This window comes from Camellia sinensis, chromosome 3 (genome assembly GCF_055761805.1).
Source record: "Camellia sinensis isolate YWXY chromosome 3, ASM5576180v1, whole genome shotgun sequence".
In the NCBI taxonomy this organism is placed as follows: Eukaryota; Viridiplantae; Streptophyta; class Magnoliopsida; order Ericales; family Theaceae; genus Camellia; species Camellia sinensis.
Window position 1 is genome coordinate 7,059,774 of NC_138963.1, and position 21,063 is coordinate 7,080,836.

The 21,063-nt window shown below is 37.3% G+C and overlaps 1 protein-coding gene and 1 long non-coding RNA gene across 2 annotated transcripts; both read right to left on the reverse strand.

Annotated features, from left to right (window-relative positions):
* Nucleotides 1–13,421: 13,421 nt before the first annotated feature.
* LOC145820908 (uncharacterized) lies at nt 13,422–15,455 on the reverse strand. The gene is made up of 2 exons (XM_082917586.1): nt 14,437–15,455; nt 13,422–13,865 (listed from the first exon to the last, which is right to left on the reverse strand). Exons 1-2 carry the CDS (start codon nt 14,806–14,808, stop codon nt 13,707–13,709), a joined length of 531 nt encoding a protein of 176 aa, XP_082773712.1. The 5' UTR covers nt 14,809–15,455; the 3' UTR covers nt 13,422–13,706.
* An 87-nt stretch (nt 15,456–15,542) lies between these two features.
* On the reverse strand, nt 15,543–17,719 carry LOC145820909 (uncharacterized). The gene is made up of 4 exons (XR_014362948.1): nt 17,636–17,719; nt 16,991–17,512; nt 16,153–16,208; nt 15,543–15,663 (listed from the first exon to the last, which is right to left on the reverse strand). It is a non-coding gene; the product is annotated as an uncharacterized LOC145820909 (long non-coding RNA).
* Between the last annotated feature and the right edge of the window lie 3,344 nt (nt 17,720–21,063).

The following is a 21,063-nucleotide window of genomic DNA, read 5'->3' on the forward strand; positions in this document are numbered from 1 at the left end:
CTTTTCTTTCTTTAGTCTAGATAAGGATCTAGGCTGAAGAAGGTTGGCAGGTTTGACCAATACTTTTCTTTCTTCAGCCGAGATAAGGATCTAGGGTAAAGAAGGTTAGTAGGTTTAACCAACACTGATTTAAATCTTGGAGCAGCCATCCAGCCGAGATGTTTATCTTGGACAAAAAAAGTGGGCAGAATAAGGGAAGGCCGAGCTAAATTAGGCCAGCTAAGCTTGAAAAAAAATAAAAAATAAATATAGTACACTAAAGGAAAAAAGTACAATGGCTGAACAAAAAGATGTCAAAAAGCAAACAAAAGATTCATTTATTAAAAATCCATTACAAGAGGAGGGGCTTGTAGCCCGGTTACATTTTTTCGTTGAAAGTGAAGAATAGAAGAAAATCAAGCAAAAAGATCGTCCAAATCAGCATCTAGGTCAACGTGGGCTTCGCCATTCGGTAGGCCAGTTCCAGTGGATACTTCATGGACTAGGACGGTTATAGGCACCCCCTCAACCGTACTTGGCACTGGTTGGCTGAGAGCATCCACCCGAGTTGGCAGAAGAGGCTGGAGACTGGGGTCAGTGTTTGCAAGTGGGACATTATTCGGTTCAGGGGATTCTTCCTCCTCCTCCTTCTCCCCATTCCCCTCTTGAAGAAACTTTTGTTGGAAGGCGTTGGCATAGTCCGTTATATAGCTTGGAATGAAGTAAGGGGGAGTGTTATGAAAGATCTCAATGTCTGGCCCCTGACCGAGCTTGACAATAGTAGTCTTCCACCTACATTTGAAGAAAATGTCTTTGACAGCTTCACACTGCAAGACGTAGGTGGCCTCCCCTTCTTTGAAGCCTCAGTCTTCAGCACCTTCCATCTTCTTCTTCAGCTCGGCAACCTTGGCATTCTTTTTTCTTTCCAACTTTGCCAGTTCACGCAAATAACGTTCCTTTTTCTCAGCCAGGGCTTTTTGTTTATCGGTTTTAGCAACATTGACTAGTTCGGTCAGACGCTTGTTTTCAGATTCCAGCTTGGCCAACTTTAGCTGGGCCTTCTTCAGTTCGGCTACCCTAGAGTTTGCATTAGCCACGGCCGACCGTGCGGTCTTGCGGAGTTCAAGCACATGCTTGTGGGCCACGTGGTTTTTCTGCAGGGCCTGCAAATAGAAAATGAAGTGGTTAGGATAAATCGAGCAAACAGATGGTTAATATGTAAACACCTAGATAGGAGAACTTACAAGCACCATCGACTTGGTCGCCGAGAGAATAGCTTTGAGCTCAGTTAGGTGGTCATGATGCTCCATGTCTGGTGGCAGACAGACAATCTTGGAGAGGTTAAAAGCGAACATGTGCTCCTTGTCAGCAACCACTGAATTCGTGGTGGTTATAGTATGGTTCTTGTAGGTCATAGAGGGTGCCCATTCTGATGGGCTTGCTCGGTCGAAGCGCGCGGACTCTGGGCTCGACAGCGCAGGTTCTGGAAGCACGATGTCCTTCTCATTCACCAGGCGTTGCGATTTGGTCGATGAGGTACGTGCACACTTGCTTGATCGAGATGTGGTGGCCCTAGTAGTTGGAAGGGTGACCACTGCTTCACGCGGTTGACCGGATGGCTCTAGCTCGGTTTGCATTTCGCCAGAGGTCTACTCGGTGATAAGTGCTCGTACGACCCTCATTTTTGCCATTTCTTGTTCTTCTATAAAGGGAATTAGGTTGATTTGGGAAAGAGTGAGATCTGGCTTGGGGGAAGGTTCAAGAAGGAAGTCAGTCACTCTGGTCTTCCTCTTGCCGTTGTAGCGGTAGGCCGGTTGTACGTCGAGTAGCTCGGTCCACTCGCGATGCCGGTATCGTAGCGTAGCTCAGAGTGCATCTTGATTCGCGTAGGCATAAGTCGATTTCAAGTGGTTCAAATCTATATAAAGAACAAAGAACACAAGGGTTAGTACGGGAGCTGTTTTGATAACCAAGAAGAAGGAACTGAGCTGTCTTTACCAGCTGTTCCCTTGTTCCAGTTGATGTTATAGCTCGGTATCTGGACTTCATGGTCTTCAAAGTTTCCAGAAACTCAAAAGAAATCGTCATCGTTTAGATCTTTGTTTGGGGTGTTTTTTATAATTTTTCTCGGCCTCTTCTTACTCAGAGGTAGTACACCCAGCCATCGTCATTTTGGCCGAGCAAATATTGATGAAATAGCTCAGCCAATCCGAGGCTGAGGCTGAGCCAGCTGTTTAGCTCAGCAATACCGTTTATTATTCTATAAGTGTTTGTGGAAAGTTGGGTTGAACACAATCTTGTTTGTCTTAAGAACTCACATATAAGGGGTTACACAGGGAACTGAAGCCCGACTTCTACAATCGATATCACTGTAAAAGGGACGAAGCCCGATTTGCCCCAGGGTGTGGTGTCTAGCTCGGCTAAGGGGAGGTGGACGTCATCAGGAATATGGTAATCTCTTCGGAATTCGGCCATGGCCCCAGGCGAGTCTACCACGAATCGGTATTTACCCATTAAAGTTAAAGTTTGTTATGTAAAAATGAGTACGGCAGCCTAGCTCGGCGTTGGTGTGACTTTGAATGGCTCAGTTGAGCAAAATCGTCCAGGGGCAAAGTGCAAGGATGTGCTTGGCCAACCTAGTCAAGTCTGCAAAGTGGAAATGAAAAAGTGTTATGCCCAGATAAATTAGACCGGGCTAAGTAAATAGGCAACAAGTAAAAAAAAGCCTAGCTCGGCTGTATATGGCTTACAGACAGTTTGGCCGTAAAATAGGGCCAACTTAAGGTTTGTAGCACAGTTGGTGATCAATGCACAAGGTTATAGCTCACTTCTAGTTCAGTCATGTACAAGCCTAAGGGTCACAAACAAATTCCTAGTTCGGTCACAACACAATTTTGGATCAAGGACCATGTTTTGAACAGATTTAAAATCTAGCTAGTGTGTTTTTTAGGCTTGAGTGTGAGGTTCTGGGTTTAAAACTCAACACTCTAGTGTATATAGCATGCATATATGGGGATTAGGTGCTGGAATCATGGAAATTAATTATAAGAAAAAAAGAACACCATAAAGAGAAAGAGAGAGGCATTAGCAACTTACGGGTTTAAAGCTTGAAGACAGAATCCAACCAGCAAAAGGTTGAGAGAAACGGATGGTATGCTACTTGTTTTGGGGCTAGAATACAGATGTGGAACTCAGAAAGGCAAGGGAGAGAAGATGAACAGTAAGAGTGCTTTGGTTCAAGAAATGGGTTTTTGTATAGGCGCGAAAATAGGCGGGACTGTTCAAATTTCATGGTACAAAGGCGGTAGTAACAGGTGTACTTGACTACTGGGGGCATGCCATTTGTCTAGAGGAATGAATAAACATTTTAGACGTGCTTGAGGAGTGGAACGACGTGCAGAGCAACTGCAAGCTTGCTTTTTAAAATTTAAAAAGAAAAGATAATTAAAAGAAAATTAGTTCCATTTCCGATTTCTCCATCACCTATACAGTTGTACCAGAATTATGCTACAAACACATTAAACCCCATTGAGGCAAGGTTTAATCATTATATCCACATTTGGATTGTTCAAAAACCTTCCAACATAGCTGAGGTAAACATATATCATATGGACCCACAATTCAGTTTTGAGCCATGTAGAGAAAAGAAAGGTCAACACAATTCAGTTTTGAGCCATGTAGAGAAAAGAAAGGTCAACTTAAATAAAATTGAGGCTCCATTTAACATTTAGATGTACCCTATTATGCATAAAGTGTATTTTAGGTCATTGGCTTGAATTGAAATATTTGTACAATGTGAACATACAGGGCTGAGGTGAACATATGAACCCCCGATTCCGTTTTGAGCTATGTACAGAAAGGTCAACTTAAGAAAAAATTGAAAGTCCATTAAACATTTAACTTTACCCTATTATGCATAGAGTGTATCTCAGATCATTGGCTTGCATTGAAATATTTTGTTCAATGTACAAAGGTGGTGATTGGTTGTATATATGATGTTGCTATCAGTAAATCATCTGAAGCTTCTAAAATGTCATAATACAATTAATTTTCTCATTTATCAAGAAATATACCCATCAGTTTAGAGAAACAAAAAATGACTGCTTGTTTGACACAAACCTAGAACTAGACAAGAGTAAAGTATTGAAAAAAATATAAAGACTATAGATAACGAATAGTTTAAACCTGATTTACATACACAAGTATACAAATTCTCAACAACTGGACCATCACAAGTGTTGGAAGAACAAATAAGTTAAGCAAGTTTACTGGCAATGAGGTGATTCAGTTATATGTCATAGGCAGAGCATGGGTATTGGGCAATAATGTCATCCACATGATATGAAATTGATTACTGAAAACTCATATCTAAAGTGTTCAATTCTTTCAATTGATCAAGCCTGCAAATGGAAACAATCTCATTATCTGCACAAAGAGGGATTCATTAGCAGAAATAAGGAAATTTAAAATTGTATTTTTCCAACCAACAAAATTAATATATACATCAGAAATTAAAAACTGAGGTGATGCAGTTGATCAAGATGGATCCTACCATTCAAGATCAATGCACGTAAGCTTAAAAGAGATCTGACCTCATCCATTGATTTAAGCTTATTTTTGCTGGCATTCAGCATCGAACTAACAAAACAACAAATCAGTAGCAAATTTGCTGCATCACAGCAGTAACACAGCTTATAGCTCACAGCAGCAAATTAGCTAAATAAAATAGTAGCAAAACAGATCTCCTCTGCTCACAACCCCATCTCAGACCATGACACCTTCTCTGCTTCACCCACACAGTCCCAGCAGAGCTCTATAAGCAGTGCACAATAATCTTAAAAATACACATATGTGAGCTATATGTGGCTCCTTGCGAAGGACACTACACCGTGACTATTATTTTTTTGCTCTGCATTGCTCTTCTGCATGCATATATGCATTTCATTGTTCTCGGTCAATAAAGTAAATTCACAAGCATAAACTTATCCATGTACCCGGCCCTGGATTTTGGGTAGCTTCCTCATCTGGCACACATGTCCAAAGTCAAAACACAACACTTGAGTTCAAATCCACAAATTGTAGCTAATTTCATCAGAGGAATTCCAACATTAATCAAGGAAATTCACAACTAGGGAAGAGATTTCCAGGTAGCCACATCACACTTGGCGTTAGACTTTAAAATTTGCTCCATTAACATATTTCTTTCCAAATTTTTTACCTTGACAGTAGTACGAGACATTTAAGCATATGTTACTGAAATCCACATCACATTTAAGCATGCATGCCTTTTTGAATTCCACATCTTGAAGGTATTAATTCATATGTTACTGATAGAAAAAAGGTATTAATTCATATGTTTCATGTGTAAATATGCTTTTTGGAAGGGGAATCATAAAGTCAGTACTTCATGCACATCTCCAGGCTATTAGCAAATGAACATCTATGTCAGTGAAGGGATCTTTTACCAGATAAAGCTACTTAATGATTTTTCTCTTTAATTTGACCCATGCATCGTGAAACTGTAAGAAATTTTTAACGACTTATGCTTGATGCACTGTCATGGGCTGAAACTAATGACACCTTAAATTTCAACTGATCAGCTTCGTAGAGCTTAATTTACCCGTCACCTTATTCACCTGTCACTCTACTAGAGTTTAATTTTTTATTACATGACATGCCACCTCTTCTGACCATCATTGTCTTCATGTTCTCCTTGTAATGCCTTTAACTTGAACCAAATTATGACAAATTGCAATCAATGGCATTTTTGCATCAATCATCACATATGATTTTCTGTTTGTTTGTTCTCATTTTGAACTGTTTCTAGTTTGCTTGTATGATTTAGTTTACATTCCTTCAATACTTAAGAATTCATTTAACCCAATTTTCTCAATATCCTCACTCATTTGGTTATCGTGTCTTGCTTTTCCAATTTTTGTACTATTCGTATGACCCAATTTACAGGTGACTTTTAGAACTCTTCCTTTGTGTTGATGGGGCATTTTATAATATGACAACCATGGGGAATGCTTCTTTACTTCAATTTAATTCTAAATCTATTGAGTATCAACAATTTCATGTTCTTTCTCTCATTAGTGGATCTTGCTTATATGTTAACGGAAAAATGGACACCTTATGGTATTTGATACTTAATAATAACTTGAACCCTTTTCAATCTTATGTTGGTTGCACCTCATGTATTTAAGATTAGTCTTGCTCATAATATTCAATTTTAAGTAATTGGAATAAAGTCTTGTCGAGTTTGAGTCACAAAGTTTCCATAATGCCCTAAATTGTATAGAATTATTTTATTTGCATGGAAGCCACACTTTGGAGTACGCTTTGGGTTGTCTACTAAGTTCATAAATAGCCTAATTATCAACCTTTGATGGAAACTCATGATTGAAATTTTATTTCTGATCTCTAGTTGTTTCAAAGCTTGTAATTGCTCCAATATATATGTTCAATCTTGAAGGAAAATGTTAAGTTCAAGCTGCCCCTCTATTTATAGAACCGATGAAACCAATTTTTTATTTTTAGTTTTAAAGTGGGGAGGCTTTTATGCCAAACATTTTCATCTCTTGCCTTATTTTTATTGATAACCAAATGTGTTTGATCTTGGCAAAGAAGCCAGGTCAACCTTTTCATGTTGTTTCTTCAATGGTGTAGTCTTTTCTGTCACTGACAATATCTTATAGTGCTACTCCTAAATTTGATGCCATGTTATTTATCGAAAAATTAAAAAAAAAAAAAAATTTGCTGGCATGAGAGTTGTTATAGATAGTTTTAGAGATGGAACATGTATTACAGTTGGAGCTTATAATACCAAGGAGGACAATTGAATTGAAAGTTGAGATGATTTGATTATGTGCCAAAAAACAAATACTACTACAAGAATAAGGATTGATGCCTTGTAGTTAAGGGGCTGCAAAAACTATGCGAAAGCTCAAAATGTTATTGTTTGAGATAAGTCATGACTTTGATGATGACCAACCAGTCGAGAGACATTTATTTAGATAGAACAATATCATAAGATTCAAAACAAATTCATGTAGCTTTCCCTATAATTTGGAAAGGTGTTTCACTGTGTCACACAGCTTAGAGCTACCATAGTTTCTTGTAAGTTACAAAATACTATAACCTCATTATTATTCATAATTTTTTCTTCCTTTGTTCAGGTATGGATTTTATGATAAATGCTTGAGGAAGTACGGAAGTGCTAATGTCTGGAAGTATTTTACCGATCTTTTTGATTATCTAGTCCTTACAGCACTGATTGAGAGTCAAGTTTGAGTTGTGCATTGTACAGTGACAGACGATGAAAAATGTATTTTCTTTATGCCGTATACATGTCGTGTCCGTATCCTAATTTTTTCAAAATAGTTGTCTCGTGCCTGTGTCAGTGTTCATGATTGTGTCTATGTTCATGCTTCCGGTTAACAAACTAGGAACTAACAATGAAAAATTAGAGGGTAAACCTAAAAATGAGGTCAGACAATATACAAGAAAATATTAAAAAAATGATTGGGAAACGCAATAGGAATCTTAGTAAGAAATATTTGGCAACCATAAAAAATAAAAAATAAAAAGTAAAAAAAACTGGAAACTTATATGAATTCTTCAATAGATACTCTTATATATATAAAAAGAAGAAGAAGAAGAAGATAATTCAATTGATAATTTAATGAAACATATTGAATGCTCAAAGCTGAAGAAGAAACAATAAGGAAACCAATGGAAATTAATTGAGGTTCATTATAGGAAGCGCGTATGAAAGGAATTAAGTATTGAGATAGCTAATTCTCATCTCTCAGTATTTAAAATTTAAGCCATAAATATGCAAATATTAAGTTTTATATAGATTTAAAACTAGGGTTCCAATTCCTTCTCTCTCAATCTCCAATCTTTGCACCACTGTCTAGGGTTCCAATGAAGAGGGTTTGATTCCAATGAAGGAAAAAGAAGAGAAAAAGAGGAGAGAACAACAGAGAAGAGCAAAGGAGAGATACCTAGATACCGGAGGGAAAACCAGTGGGAAGTCGTCGCCGTCGCCACCGCCGCTGCTACAGACAGACTGTGAGGGTAACATGAGAGCAAGAGCAAGAGAGAGAGATATTGAGGGTCTGTGCGAGCGAGTGTGAGAAGAAAGAAAAGGAGAGGAGAGGAGGGTATCCCATGTTTTCCTAATTCTAGATGGGCCTTCAATTATAATGCTCTTGGGCCTGTGTGATCTTTGGGCTTCATTCCTTATATTTTCCGCAACCCATTGTCGTATGGCTGTTGGAACAATCTACACTGTATCTGTAAATTGATGAACATACGGCAATGGCGGAGTAAATGAAATCTTGTCATAATTAGATGACAACTTGTCATAATTTAGCCAGAAACATTTTGGATCGCCATTTTTTACCAATGCTATAGCTTCTTCTTTGCTTCCGGCTGCAAGAGCCTCGTGGTATATATTTTCTTTGTTGTCTTGGTTAGCGCAGCGGCCCCTCTGATGGAATTCGCCCCATTTCGTGTAATCTCCGTGTTTGGAGATGTATTCTAACACATTTTGATGGTTGTTGGCCCCTTGTACATTTGGATGGAAATAATGATTAGTTTGATCGTGCGTAACGTAAGAGTGCTTTGGTTGAGGGAAACGGATGGTATGGCTACTTGTTTTGGGGCTAGAATACAGATGTGGAACTCAGAAAGGCAAGGGAGAGAAGATGAACAGTAAGAGTGCTTTGGTTCAAGAAATGGGTTTTTGTATAGGCGCGAAAATAGGCGGGACTGTTCAAATTTCATGGTACAAAGGCGGTTGTAACAGGTGTACTTGACTAGTGGGGGCATGCCACGTGTCTAGAGGAATGAATAAACATTTTAGACGTGCTTGAGGAGTGGAACGACGTGCAGAGCAACTGACAAGACATTTTTGGACCAAGTGAATTGGGAGCCCGGTAGTATTGAGCTCGGTTGGAGGTTCGTACATCTAGCTCGGCTGGAGAAGAATAATCCCAATCATACACTGCAGATGGAATTAAGGGGCAATTGAGAGGGCAATTTATATCTAAATAAGGCAGAGATAGGTTCACTGTTGGTCATTGGGCCGCGCTATGGGCAGAAATGAGAATGGATTAAGCTCAATCGTGGACTGGATGGGTATTCGGCCCAAGGCTTGAACCGATGTGGTTATATCAAAGCAGAACCGGGGTATGATGGTGCGGGGTTCTGGAGTGGTTATCTCAGCTAAAGACTGCCCTAGTTCTGTCTGGCGTGGGGCAAGGCCTTCCTAGCTCGGTTGAGCTGCTACTGAGCTGAGGTAATGAGGTTTAGGGCATCTTATTTGGGTTGATAGTGAGAAGGGTGTCATCAGGATATGTATTATGCTGATGAGTGTGATTTCTAGGAGGACTCTGCTGAGGAGAGTTGGAGTCCTGCTAGGATTGTGCCAAATGGAATCTATAAAAGCTCATGATAGGACCTATGTACAGGTATCACAATTTTTACTCTCAAATACACAGAGCTTTTGTGTCTATTGTCTATTTGCTGACTTAGGCATCAGAGAGGTTTCTGGCATACATCCGCCGGCTAGCTCACGTTTGTGTTTTCAGGTAACAAAGCGACGACGTTTGAAGGAGTACAAACTTGATTAACAGGATTATACGAGAAGATTATTTCGTGCTCGTACATTTGGCTAGATGGTTGTTTAGAATTTCTGCCACAAGAGTGTAAAGGGAAGTAGTTCATGACCATACGCAATAAATCATATGACTAATTTCATATAAAATTGGCAAAACCATTATATGTACTTAAAGTGTCAACAAATTATTGATTCCACAATATTGTCATGGGATAAAATATTAATATATTGAATATGCTTCTTAGTGACAAAAGCATTAAGTCAAACATACATGTACATGAAGAAATTTGTACCAAAGGAGATGAAAGGAGAGTAATTACATAAGCTATCAAACTTTTAATAAAAAATCAAAATACAAGTACTTGATTTTATAAAAACTGTTAATATTCTGTTTCTAACAAAGGAAACCATGCATACATTTTTGATTAGTGAATATTATTTTAGGACAATAAATCTATGAAGAAAAAAAAGGAATTTTGAACCCAAATCAGTCCCAAAATCAAAATAAACAATGAAGTGCTGTCTATGAGCCTTTGATAATGAACAACAACAACAATAAACAAACACTGAAGTGCAGTCCTGTGTTCCAAAATCAGTCCCAAAATCAAAATATCAGCCCCAAAATCAGTCTCAAAATTATAATATCAGTCCCCAAAAAATTCAAAATCAGAATATCAGTCCCAAAATCCAAAAATTAGTTCCAAAATCAGTCCGAAAGTTAGAATATACCAGTCTCAAAAATCAGTTCCAAAATCAGTCCAAAAATAGAATATATCAGTCCCGAAAATCAGAATATTAGCCTGAAAAATCAGAATATCAGCCTGAAAAATCAGAATATCAGCCTGAAAAATAAGATTGATGACAAAGAAGAAAAAGAGGAAGATGAGACAATGTGAGAGAGTGAGAGGGAGAGGGAAAAATCAGTCCCAATATCAATGTTGTGCTGTGTTCTGCCATGCCAAACGAGAGAATCAAATTGATGACAAAGAAGAAAAAGAGAAAGAAGAGGCAGTGTGAGTGTGACGCCCCAAAATTTAAGGACATCATAATAAGATTTAGAATTTAAAATCAATATTGCCACCAATATTACTAATATCCATTAATTAACAACCCAAAATTTAAAGTTCTTACATCACGACTTAGTCTTAGTACATAAAAGAAATGATACAAATATAAAAACAAAACTAGAAAAAAATTAGAAATTTTAGAAAATAGTTCATGAAACTTGGCACTCCTCAAGCTAACCAAGGCTGAGTGTCGCCTTGCAAGACCTCGGTGTTTCCTTCGGTTTCTTTGGTACCTGGCATAAAATGACAGGGCAACGGGAATGCCAATGAGTGACGAGCTCAATAAGATACTACAACCCGAAAATATCCACCCCGATAATAATACTCACAATTTATGAATAATGTGTAATAACAAAATAACAAGTAACATTTAGTAAGCATAAAAGGAATGTTATCAGTTGAAATAATAACAATAGATAATAATAAATCAATTAAAAAAAATATAACAAACGGAAGCAGTATTTCATCATAAGGAATATGTCCACCTTTCTCTTTAAATTTTCATAGATTTAGTTTATCGGATAAATTTAAGTAACTCCCAGCGGAGCACTATTTCCACCCAACTGCTAAGCAATGGCCACGGGCAATTCTGACTCCCCCTTGGTCAAATGTTCAAATATTACTTACTGTAACTACTAATGATGCCCACGCACCAGGGTTACATACCCAAGTCGTGACATCACGGTCTGCCCCAAGGGAACGGTCTATGTTGTGACACCCGCACCACCAACCTTATATTGCCTACACCGATAAGAGCCAAAATACCTTCCCGTGCCATGTTAGGGTTCGCAACTCACTTGCGTAAGATTCTAGACCGGACTCACCCTATCATTTTTAAAATTTAATGTATCATTGGTTAAATTTCATGTTTCTTTATTTCACTACAAGAATTAACACTTTTGGCAACAAACAAATTGGTCGCTAAAAGTCCATTTTTGGTCGGCAAAAGTTATCCGCGACCAATTTTTTTGGTCGCCACTTTGGTCGCTAATTGAGGGTCGGCAAAAGTAATTCGCGACCAAAATTTTGGTTGGTCGGCAAAAGTTGGATTTGCCGACTAAATTTTTGGTCGCTAAATATTTAATTACCGCGACTAATTCATTTTGTCGCTAAAACACTTTGGTCGCGAAAAGTGATATTTTCCCGACCAAATATCTTAGTCGCCAATTGACACATTTCGCGACCAAAAAGTTTGGTCGCCAATTATCACATTCAACGACCAAAATGTTTGGTCGCCAATTGTGACATTCCACGACCAAAAAATTTGGTCGCCATTTGTTACTTTTCGCCACCAAAACTTTTGGTCGGCAAAAGTGAGTTTCCACGACCAAGAGCTGTTTTGGTCGGCAATAGATGTATTTTTTGCGACCAAAACTCTTGGTCGGCAATTGTCATTTTTTGCGAAAAAAAATTATTTTGGATGCCGCGACTAATAAATTGGTCGCCAAAGCAGGAAAACAATACACCTGTAATTCCTAATAATTCATTCAATCCATAATAAACCTATAAGTTTAAAGCATCATTCAAATTAACTGAATCATTAACATTCGACACAATACATAATTCATTAACATTCGACACAATACAACTATTCTAAGTTTTCATTCACAAGTCACATCCATCTAGTATAACAATTTGAAACATAACTATTTGTTATCCATGCGCAGCTATCAACAAATAAAACTACTAATATTTGTTATCCATACATATCCATCCAAAAATATTTAATCCTCCCAAAAATGCTCATACTGCCAAGTAGTCTTGTACAATTTAGCTTCGTGACCTTGTTAAGAAAAACGCTAGAACTTTCTGCCTCCCAAACTCTCCTTCCAAGATTCAGATTGTCTGACCACATTCAGTTGCTTCACATGCAGAAGAGCAGCATCTTGATTCAGCCTTCCCAAAACTGGAAACTTGTCATCCTGATATGAAGCCTGATGGCATAGTTTCTAAAGTAGATGATGCTCCTCCAATGCCCGAGGAGAGAGCAATTAGCTCAACTCCGACAGTGGACAATCTAGAGGCTACTAGCTTTACAAAGCATCAGTTCTCAGGAATATCAGAAAATATTTCCCCACATGAACTTGATTCAGCAGAAGTGGGTTTTTCATATTCTAGAGAGAAAAATCTTGATGTGGCTTCCAATGCAGCAGATTGTGAAGAATCGGGTGGATTCTCCACTGACATGGATATCATTGGAAAGGATAATAGCAGCCTTAAATTTTCACTTGATTTTCAAAGATCTCCAAATCCTCCACCAGTTCCCGATGTGCATTTAGATGATGTAGTAACTGAAACTGTTCATTCCGAAGTTGTGATTGTGGCTACTGCTGTTGTTGGCTCGCATTGTGATGATAATGAAGGTGACAGCAAATCTTTTTCTACCAGTCCCACAAAATTGCAAGAAGAATCTATTACTATTCTCGAGGATTTACATCAAAATGGTATGGAAATCAATGAGGCATGTTCCCCAGAGCATTTTCAAGAATCTTGCACAGAAAAGGAGGTGGATCAACAGGCAGTTGCTTCATCAAATTTGGACTCTGTTTTGTGCAATACAGTTTCTTGTGATGATTCTAATTCAGAATTCCTCAACAGTGTAATTGACTCTTCTACGGTTGCAACATCCAGAAACAGTCTGCATATTGCTGATGCTACCACAGTCCCATTGTCTTCAGATCAACATGACCAAGATTCAGAGTCAAAATCTTCCCAGAAGATTAATGCTATTGAGATTGCAAAAGATACTGTATCTTCATCTACCCATCATAATGCAGAGCTAAAAATGCATATTGCTGATGCTACCACAGTCCCATTGTCTTCAGATCAACATGACCAAGATTCAGAGTCAAAATCTGCCCAGAAGATTAATGATATTGAGATTGCAGAAGACACTGTATCTTCACCTATCCATCATAATGTAGAACTAAGAACTCCATTGGAACAAAAGGTTGAGTTACAAGATGATCAATTTGATGTGGAATCATGGGGTGAGCAAGATTCAAAATCAAAATCTGCCCTTCAGATTAATGTTATTGAGAAAGCAATCTCAAATATTCTATGGTTTGCTTGATAAAATCAGAGGCATCTATAGCTGTGCAAATAGGCTTTACAAGCTCATTATTGCGCTGCTTTTTACTGAAGCGTTCCCTCCTCAAGTTTAAGCTTGGAGTATTAAAGGCGTTGCCAGTCTGCAAAAATTAGACAAGTAGTTAAGTAAATACCATGTGAAGAAACTTGTGTATGCTCTGGTTCAAGGAAGGAGAAAAAATAAAAAAGCATAAGATATCGAAATCTAATCACTTGCAAAGAATACAGAAAATAGGATGAATAAGTACTCAACACATAACTCAAGAATTTAAAGTTGAAACTATATATTCTCAGGCTACAAAACTTGACTAACAACAGCTACATATGAATAGCATTATTTATAATCTTCAACCAAATAACTATCTCCTAATATTTATTAAAATACAAATACAAGCAAGTCCATGATGAATTATAAGAGCATAAGCCCTGATTGGATTACTCACCCATCAGATTAAAAGCTAAACAGCCATCAGTCAAATATGTATGTACTTCAATTAACTTGCTTCTAAGTAAACTCAACCAAAATATAGTCCAATAACAAACACTAGAAACCTGTATGCTATAGACTATTATTGATAAATGACATCACTGTACCTATCAAATAATCAACAAAAATTTAATTCGAGTATGTTCAGATAGTTTAAATGAATAATAAGCAAAAGAGAAACCGACCTTTACCAGGTCATCACTACCTTCACCCTGCTGTGAGAAGTAGTTATTTAGTACATCCAGGCGATGCGAAAATTGAACAAAACCCTGCCTTAAGCAACATAGTTCTTGTTGTAGTATATTATTACGATATATTTCAAACTCAGCAACTTTTTTTGCATGTTTTACTTGCTTCTTTTTAAACTTCAGTTTTTTTCTCTGCAGCTTCATTATAGCAGTTTCAGAATTCATATTTTTATCGGGCAGAACAGCAGGAGCCTCAACCAATGTTCTAGAGGACACAAGTTCCAATATCTCTTTCTGTAGTTCCTCTATTCTTCGCTTATTATCCTCTAATTGCTGAGCTAACTGATTCGCACGATGTCTTTCTTCCATGGCCGCCTTCTTATTTGTTTCTGCAACCTTTCTCTGCTCTTCTGCTTTCCTTGTCTCTGAATCTGCATGCTTTTTTTCTCTGATCACCTATTGTTTTTCTTCCTTGAGCCCTTTGTTTACCTGTTCAGACTTTAAGTACTCCAAAACCAACTTCGACTCATCAGCTTCTCTCTCTAATATCTCCGTTCGAAGCCCACCTTTCACTTCTGCAGCTTCAGCATTCATGCATTTATCAGGAGCCTCAACGAACTTTCTCAAGGGTACGAGTTCATCTGTATCCCTTTGTAATCTCTCAATCCTTTGTCTATGCTCTTCCACCTGCTGAGACAAATAATCTGCATGACACTTTTCATCCATGACCTTCTTCTGATTAATTTCTGCAAACTTCCTTAGCTCTTTTGCTTTGGCCATCTCTGAATCTGCGCGTTTTTTCTCTGTAATCACCTTTTTCTTTTTTGCCTCAATCTTTTTGTTTGCCTCTTCAGACTTGAATGTCTCCAAAACCAATTTTGATCTTGCGTCATCGGCTTCTCTCTTTAACTTCTCCAACTGAATAAGATTTTCCTCAACCTTTTTTCGTTCAATATCAGCAAGTCTCCTTTCTTCAGCAGCACTACTTTTTCTTGCCGGAAACCCACCTTTCACTTTTGCAGATACATCATTCATACATTTATCAGACAGGTCATCAGGAGCCTTAACCAACTTTCTTAAGGATACAAGTTCATCTATCTCCTTTCGTAATCTCTCAATCCCTTGTCTATGCTCTTCAACCTACTGAGACAGATTATCAGCACGACATTTTTCATCCATGGCCTTCCACATCAATCTCTCAATCCCTTGTCTATGCTCTTCAACCTGTTAAGAAGAGAATAATTTTTCAAAGATCCCCACTTTACCATGGATTGGACAATTAGAAGAGTAATAAGATAAATGAAGTGACTAGAGTCACTAGAAGAAACATGTATAAATGGATGCACACATGCATATATACATGTATATAAGCATCACATTATGCTTCTTTTTATCAGGCCTTTTCTTTCTGGTATATATATCTACCAATTCACAAAAATCCTTCTCATAAGAAGATGGGGATGATGTTCTACTATGCTTTACCTGTGCATATCAAAAAATGAATAGGAAAGATTACTGCAGGAATGAATAGATGGATGCACACATGCCCACACATGAGTCACCTTAGTTTCAGAAAATTTATAGATATTTATGTATAGAAATTCTGGAATTGAAATACCCAAGGTCTAGAGTCAAAATGCAAAAAAAATCGTTAAGTGCTACTTTAAACTTCTTATTAATGCATAAAAATGCAATAAAAGAATAAAAACATACCACTATTCCAGAATCTGCCCATGACAAGAGACTTTCCACTATTCCAGACTTGGACACTACAGGAGAAATACAGACATGAAAAAAAATCACTAGAGTTTTGGTGAAAATAAAACAGGGTTTGGAAAGTTGATTAATAGGACTCACATGAAGATGATTTGTGAATAAATATAGCTTGGTTTCTGGTCTTATTATGAGTTTATTTCCTTAATGTTGCTGCTTTTCATGTTTATAAGAGATTTTAACTTAAAAATTCATAAGTGATTTATTGGCCACCACGTTTTCCAAAAAATTCTACCGAGAGTTAATCTACAATTGTGTGAGAGGTCTTGATTGTCTTGAATTTGACTGAGGTGGCTTTACGTACTATAGATTACAAAAACCTGATCCATATACCCACAATAGTATGTTGGGATTGAAGCTTATTGAGTTGATTCCTTGACATTAAATATGCATGCCTATCTTATATTTTAACCTGCAATTCCAGAGTTTGCTCATCAAGAGAGGACTTCAAGGTCTGAACATGAGCCCATTTAATATGCATGCCTATCTTAGTACATACATATAGCATTTAGAATGTGGCCTCATTGGAGTATGAGCGAAAATATCATTAACTGAATTTATTGCTTATTCTTGGTCTCTAGAATACACTCCCATGCTCAACAGTTGCTGAGCATTATTCATTTAAATGCACATTTTGATTGTGGAGAAGCCATTGAAGCCAGAATTTTTAAAATCACTAAATTAAAAAGATGTTAGCTCCATGAAACATATGCAATTGGAAGGCTGGATGAAAATCACTAAAATCACTAAAATATCATTTGGAAGGCTAGAAAATTACCTCATGAAATCTGACGACTTGTTCGAGTCTTGGGTGAATTAGAAAAAGAAATCATGGATGAGGGTGAGCGGTCACTGAAAGTAGATACGTGACACGTCGGTTTTACTTTCACATTATCCACATTCTTATGCAGAGAACCCTGAGAAAGTGGACTTTTTTTTGCAAGGGTTGGACATCCTTGGAGATCCAACACTCGTTTCAAGAGCCCTTCTTTTCGTAATAGAGTCAAATTCTAAATTGCCCGCTGGTCTCTTAGCACAGATGCGTGAAATTGAACCAACTTTGTCTCGTCTACTTTTCTCAACATCTGAGCCTTTAGCGTCCAATTCCACACGAGTTCTAATATTGGTATTTAGATTTCCAGCATTTTGGAGGTTTTTATTTGAGGATGGACCTTGCGGAGTCCTACCTACTTTTTCCAATTTATTTTGCTTCTATTTCTCAATTTCTTCCTGAAGCAAGCAATCTTCACACATCCAATTGCCTTCAGGAACTTTTTCCATCCTAACACCCATGCAGTAACTGATTGATTGAAAATAAAACAAAATGTGAATGTTCACATTTCAAAGAAACGAATAAGAGAAGATACCAAATGAACTACAGTAAAACTAGTAATGTCTAAGTGACAAATCATAAATGACTTACGTGTGCTCTGCCCCATCACTGCACTTGCTACAAGTTGCAAGAAAATCCTCCCGACCAGCATCACCACAGATATCACAGTCTTTTACCTGTTTCACCATGGGCACCAACTAAGCAATGTTATTCTAGCGAGTCAATCACAATAAGAAAGAATAGATATTACTCAAAGCAATATAAGTACAAAGCAAGTAAAGGCTAATAGACGTAAGAAAAAAATGAAAGAAATGAAGATAGCATGCCTTCACCAACATGAAAAATGTAATATATACATTGTTTATTGACCTTGCATTAGTAGAATCTTATTACCATAAGACGTATTATTTGTGGTTATAGTATTTCCACCCTCTTTCACTTACCATATATCAACAGCCAAAAGTCACAAAAATATGTATGTTGTGGATATATATATACACGCAAAAAAGCCAACCAACTCATGATGCGGACAGAGTGTCAGTGCTATCCACTGATGCAAGGCACCCTAAAAATTCCTTAGGTTTGCAGGCTGAACCACAAGAGCAAATGGTGGATCAAGAAATTACAATAAGGCATATAAAGCTAAGGTTTGCACAACAGTGGCTTTCAAGACTACAGTTCAGATTCTAGTAATTAAAATTGTTGTCAACGATTCTTTTACAAGAAAACAAAGATAAAAGGAATCAAATAGAAAAGACAAAGGAATGAGCAATGTACCCTTTAGAGCACTTGGAAGGCTGGATGAAAACCTGGAGTGTAGAATGGATCGTAAACACTCTTGAATTAGGGCACTACTCTCTGCAACAACATCAGGAGAAACATTTCCCAAAAATCTTTCTGGATACCCGTTCGACAGAGGACCAGGTAGAAAGAAGAATCCAGCCTTGCCCAGTAAACAATGTCTTCAACCGACGATCGAGAGTGCAAAAATCACGGTACCGTATGCATACGTATGCTTTTGGCGAATACCCAGCAACAACCACAGCAGCGAATACCCAGCAATCGCTCCCTTTGTGTGAGAGAAAGCCAGAGGGCGATGGCGATGTGCGACGGATGTGAGCAACGGTGGTGAGGGACTTCGGTGAGCTAGAGAGAGTGGGCACCGATTGAGAGAAAGAACACAGAGAGGGAGAGGGCGGACCGAGACACAGAGCGAGATAGAGACAATGGAGTTTAGGGCTTATGACCAAATCAAAATTTCTGCTTATGACCATAGGAAATATTTTGTATAAGCGGACAATCCATCATACATGTTACCACTGCATCACTTTGCAGAATGCAGAATGCATGAAAGACAAATCAACATGTTTTTAATTTAGTAACCATTTAACATGAGGCTAGCTTGAGTTAGGCTTTTGCAGATCATATTAAAAGAGTTCATGAGGAAGTGAGGGAATCAATCACTATTAGTATTGAATCCTATGCAACAACCAATCACATCTGCCATCACTAGGTCGAGGCAAGCTACGACCACCGCAAGGTGAAGGCAACCAAGGCCAAAGCCAAAGGAAAGACAATGAGAAAAGGGTATCAATAGCTATTATTATGTTTTGAATGATATTTTATGATATCCACACACAAAGGGTCAGAATCTGTCCAAGTTTAGTAAAAAGGGAATTTCTCCCTTGATGTTATGTCAGAAATGGCACGCCTTATTTCAAAATAAAGATAACACATGAGATGATTTTGATCAACTATTTTAAAGTTGATCTTGCTTCTAATGTCCATTATCAAACCAAAAACTATCTTAAATATTTTGTTGAGTAAACATATTTTCAAGAAAATTTTAATAAATGTTTTCTAGAATGGTGCATCAAAATTGGCTATCATGTCATTTGTTTTCCACTGTTTCACACAATAAAAATAATTCCAAATTATGTTTATTTTTTATGCAATCCCAACCACCAAATAGATTTCATTGTCATCTTTCTTTCCTTAATTATGTATAACTTCAATTTAAACACACTATTAACCAAAGAAACATAAATTCTGACAGAGGGATGGAGAATAAATTTGCAAAAATTTGACACAGAAGATATATACTTTTGTTTAAAAAGAAACATGCATGAAAAATATTCATGTAGTTCAATCATATTCTCTCTTTTTTGCTGTAATAATGGTTACCTCATCCTCACATAAACACATGTGAAAGTTAAAGGGAACCTTGGAAGCTTGAGGAGTTGTTAAACAGATGGAGAAACCATAAATATTCATAAGAGTTCAAATCCAATGAAGGAAAGACAAGGTAAAACCACCTAAAATTTCATTAAAAAAGTAAATTGAATTATCTTCTATCTACTTATCTTCCTAACATGTTTTGAGGTTGGTTGGAATCCTCCTCTTTCTAGTTCTTTGCTAACTTGTTCTTTTCAAGGCCCAATACATACACATATACAACTATAATTATAGAACTGGTTCAATTAGCAATTTAGATAAACTAAATACAAACAAATAATCTTCTTTATATGGACCAGTCAGCTGGAGTTGAGCTTGAACACAACTGGACAAACTTCAGAGTTCCAAAACAGGACCTAGAATAGGAATATCAATGTAAAATGTAAAGTTAACACACGTTCATAGTGCAACGAACAATCACTAATTCATGTGAAAGGTTGACAATCACTAATTCATGTAAAGTTAACACACATGAAAGGTTCGATCAATTCAATATGAAAACTAGTTTTTCATGAAAGGTTGACAATATGAAGACTAATTCATGTGAAAGGTTGACAATATGAATTGATCCAAAGTCTTCAATTGATCCATAGTTTTCTTTCAGACATCCAGTCTTCAACATTGAATTAGTCTTCAACATTGAATTAGATGTATACATTTCAATCTTAAAAATTATAAGAAAATGCAAATGGTAGGAAAACAACAACGTTGCAAAGTCCTATTATTTGATTTCACACACACACAAAACACACACAAAAAAAACACACACACACAGAAAATTACGACAAAAACAATAAAAAAAAACCATAAAGGCTCTAAGCTTCTTGTTTAATTTGAACTAGAGAAAATGGGGCAAAAAACAGAAACGAATCATATCCTCTTACTCAAACTAGGTTTAACCAATCCCATGTAGATTTCAAAAGCGTTACTTGTAACTGTGTTTCCAAGCATATCCTCTTACTTAAGCATACACTTAATACTGACTGGGAAAGTCGACATCATTCATGTTAACAGTTCATTTTCATCAGTTTCTACCTACTCACCTGATCCCTTCTAGGTCTTTGTAACAAGTTTCTAGTTCAACCGATCAATATGGACAGAAACATAGCCAACATGTTTTAGTTTAAGAAAATGTTTGAGCCCTAAGATAATTAACCACTAAGGAAGAACATACAGGCCAAATAAGAGTATTATACCTTCAAAGATAGCAGAAGAGTAATTGTTTCCAAGCTATGTTGGCCCCGATCAACATAGTCTCCTAAGAAGAGATAATCGATATATCT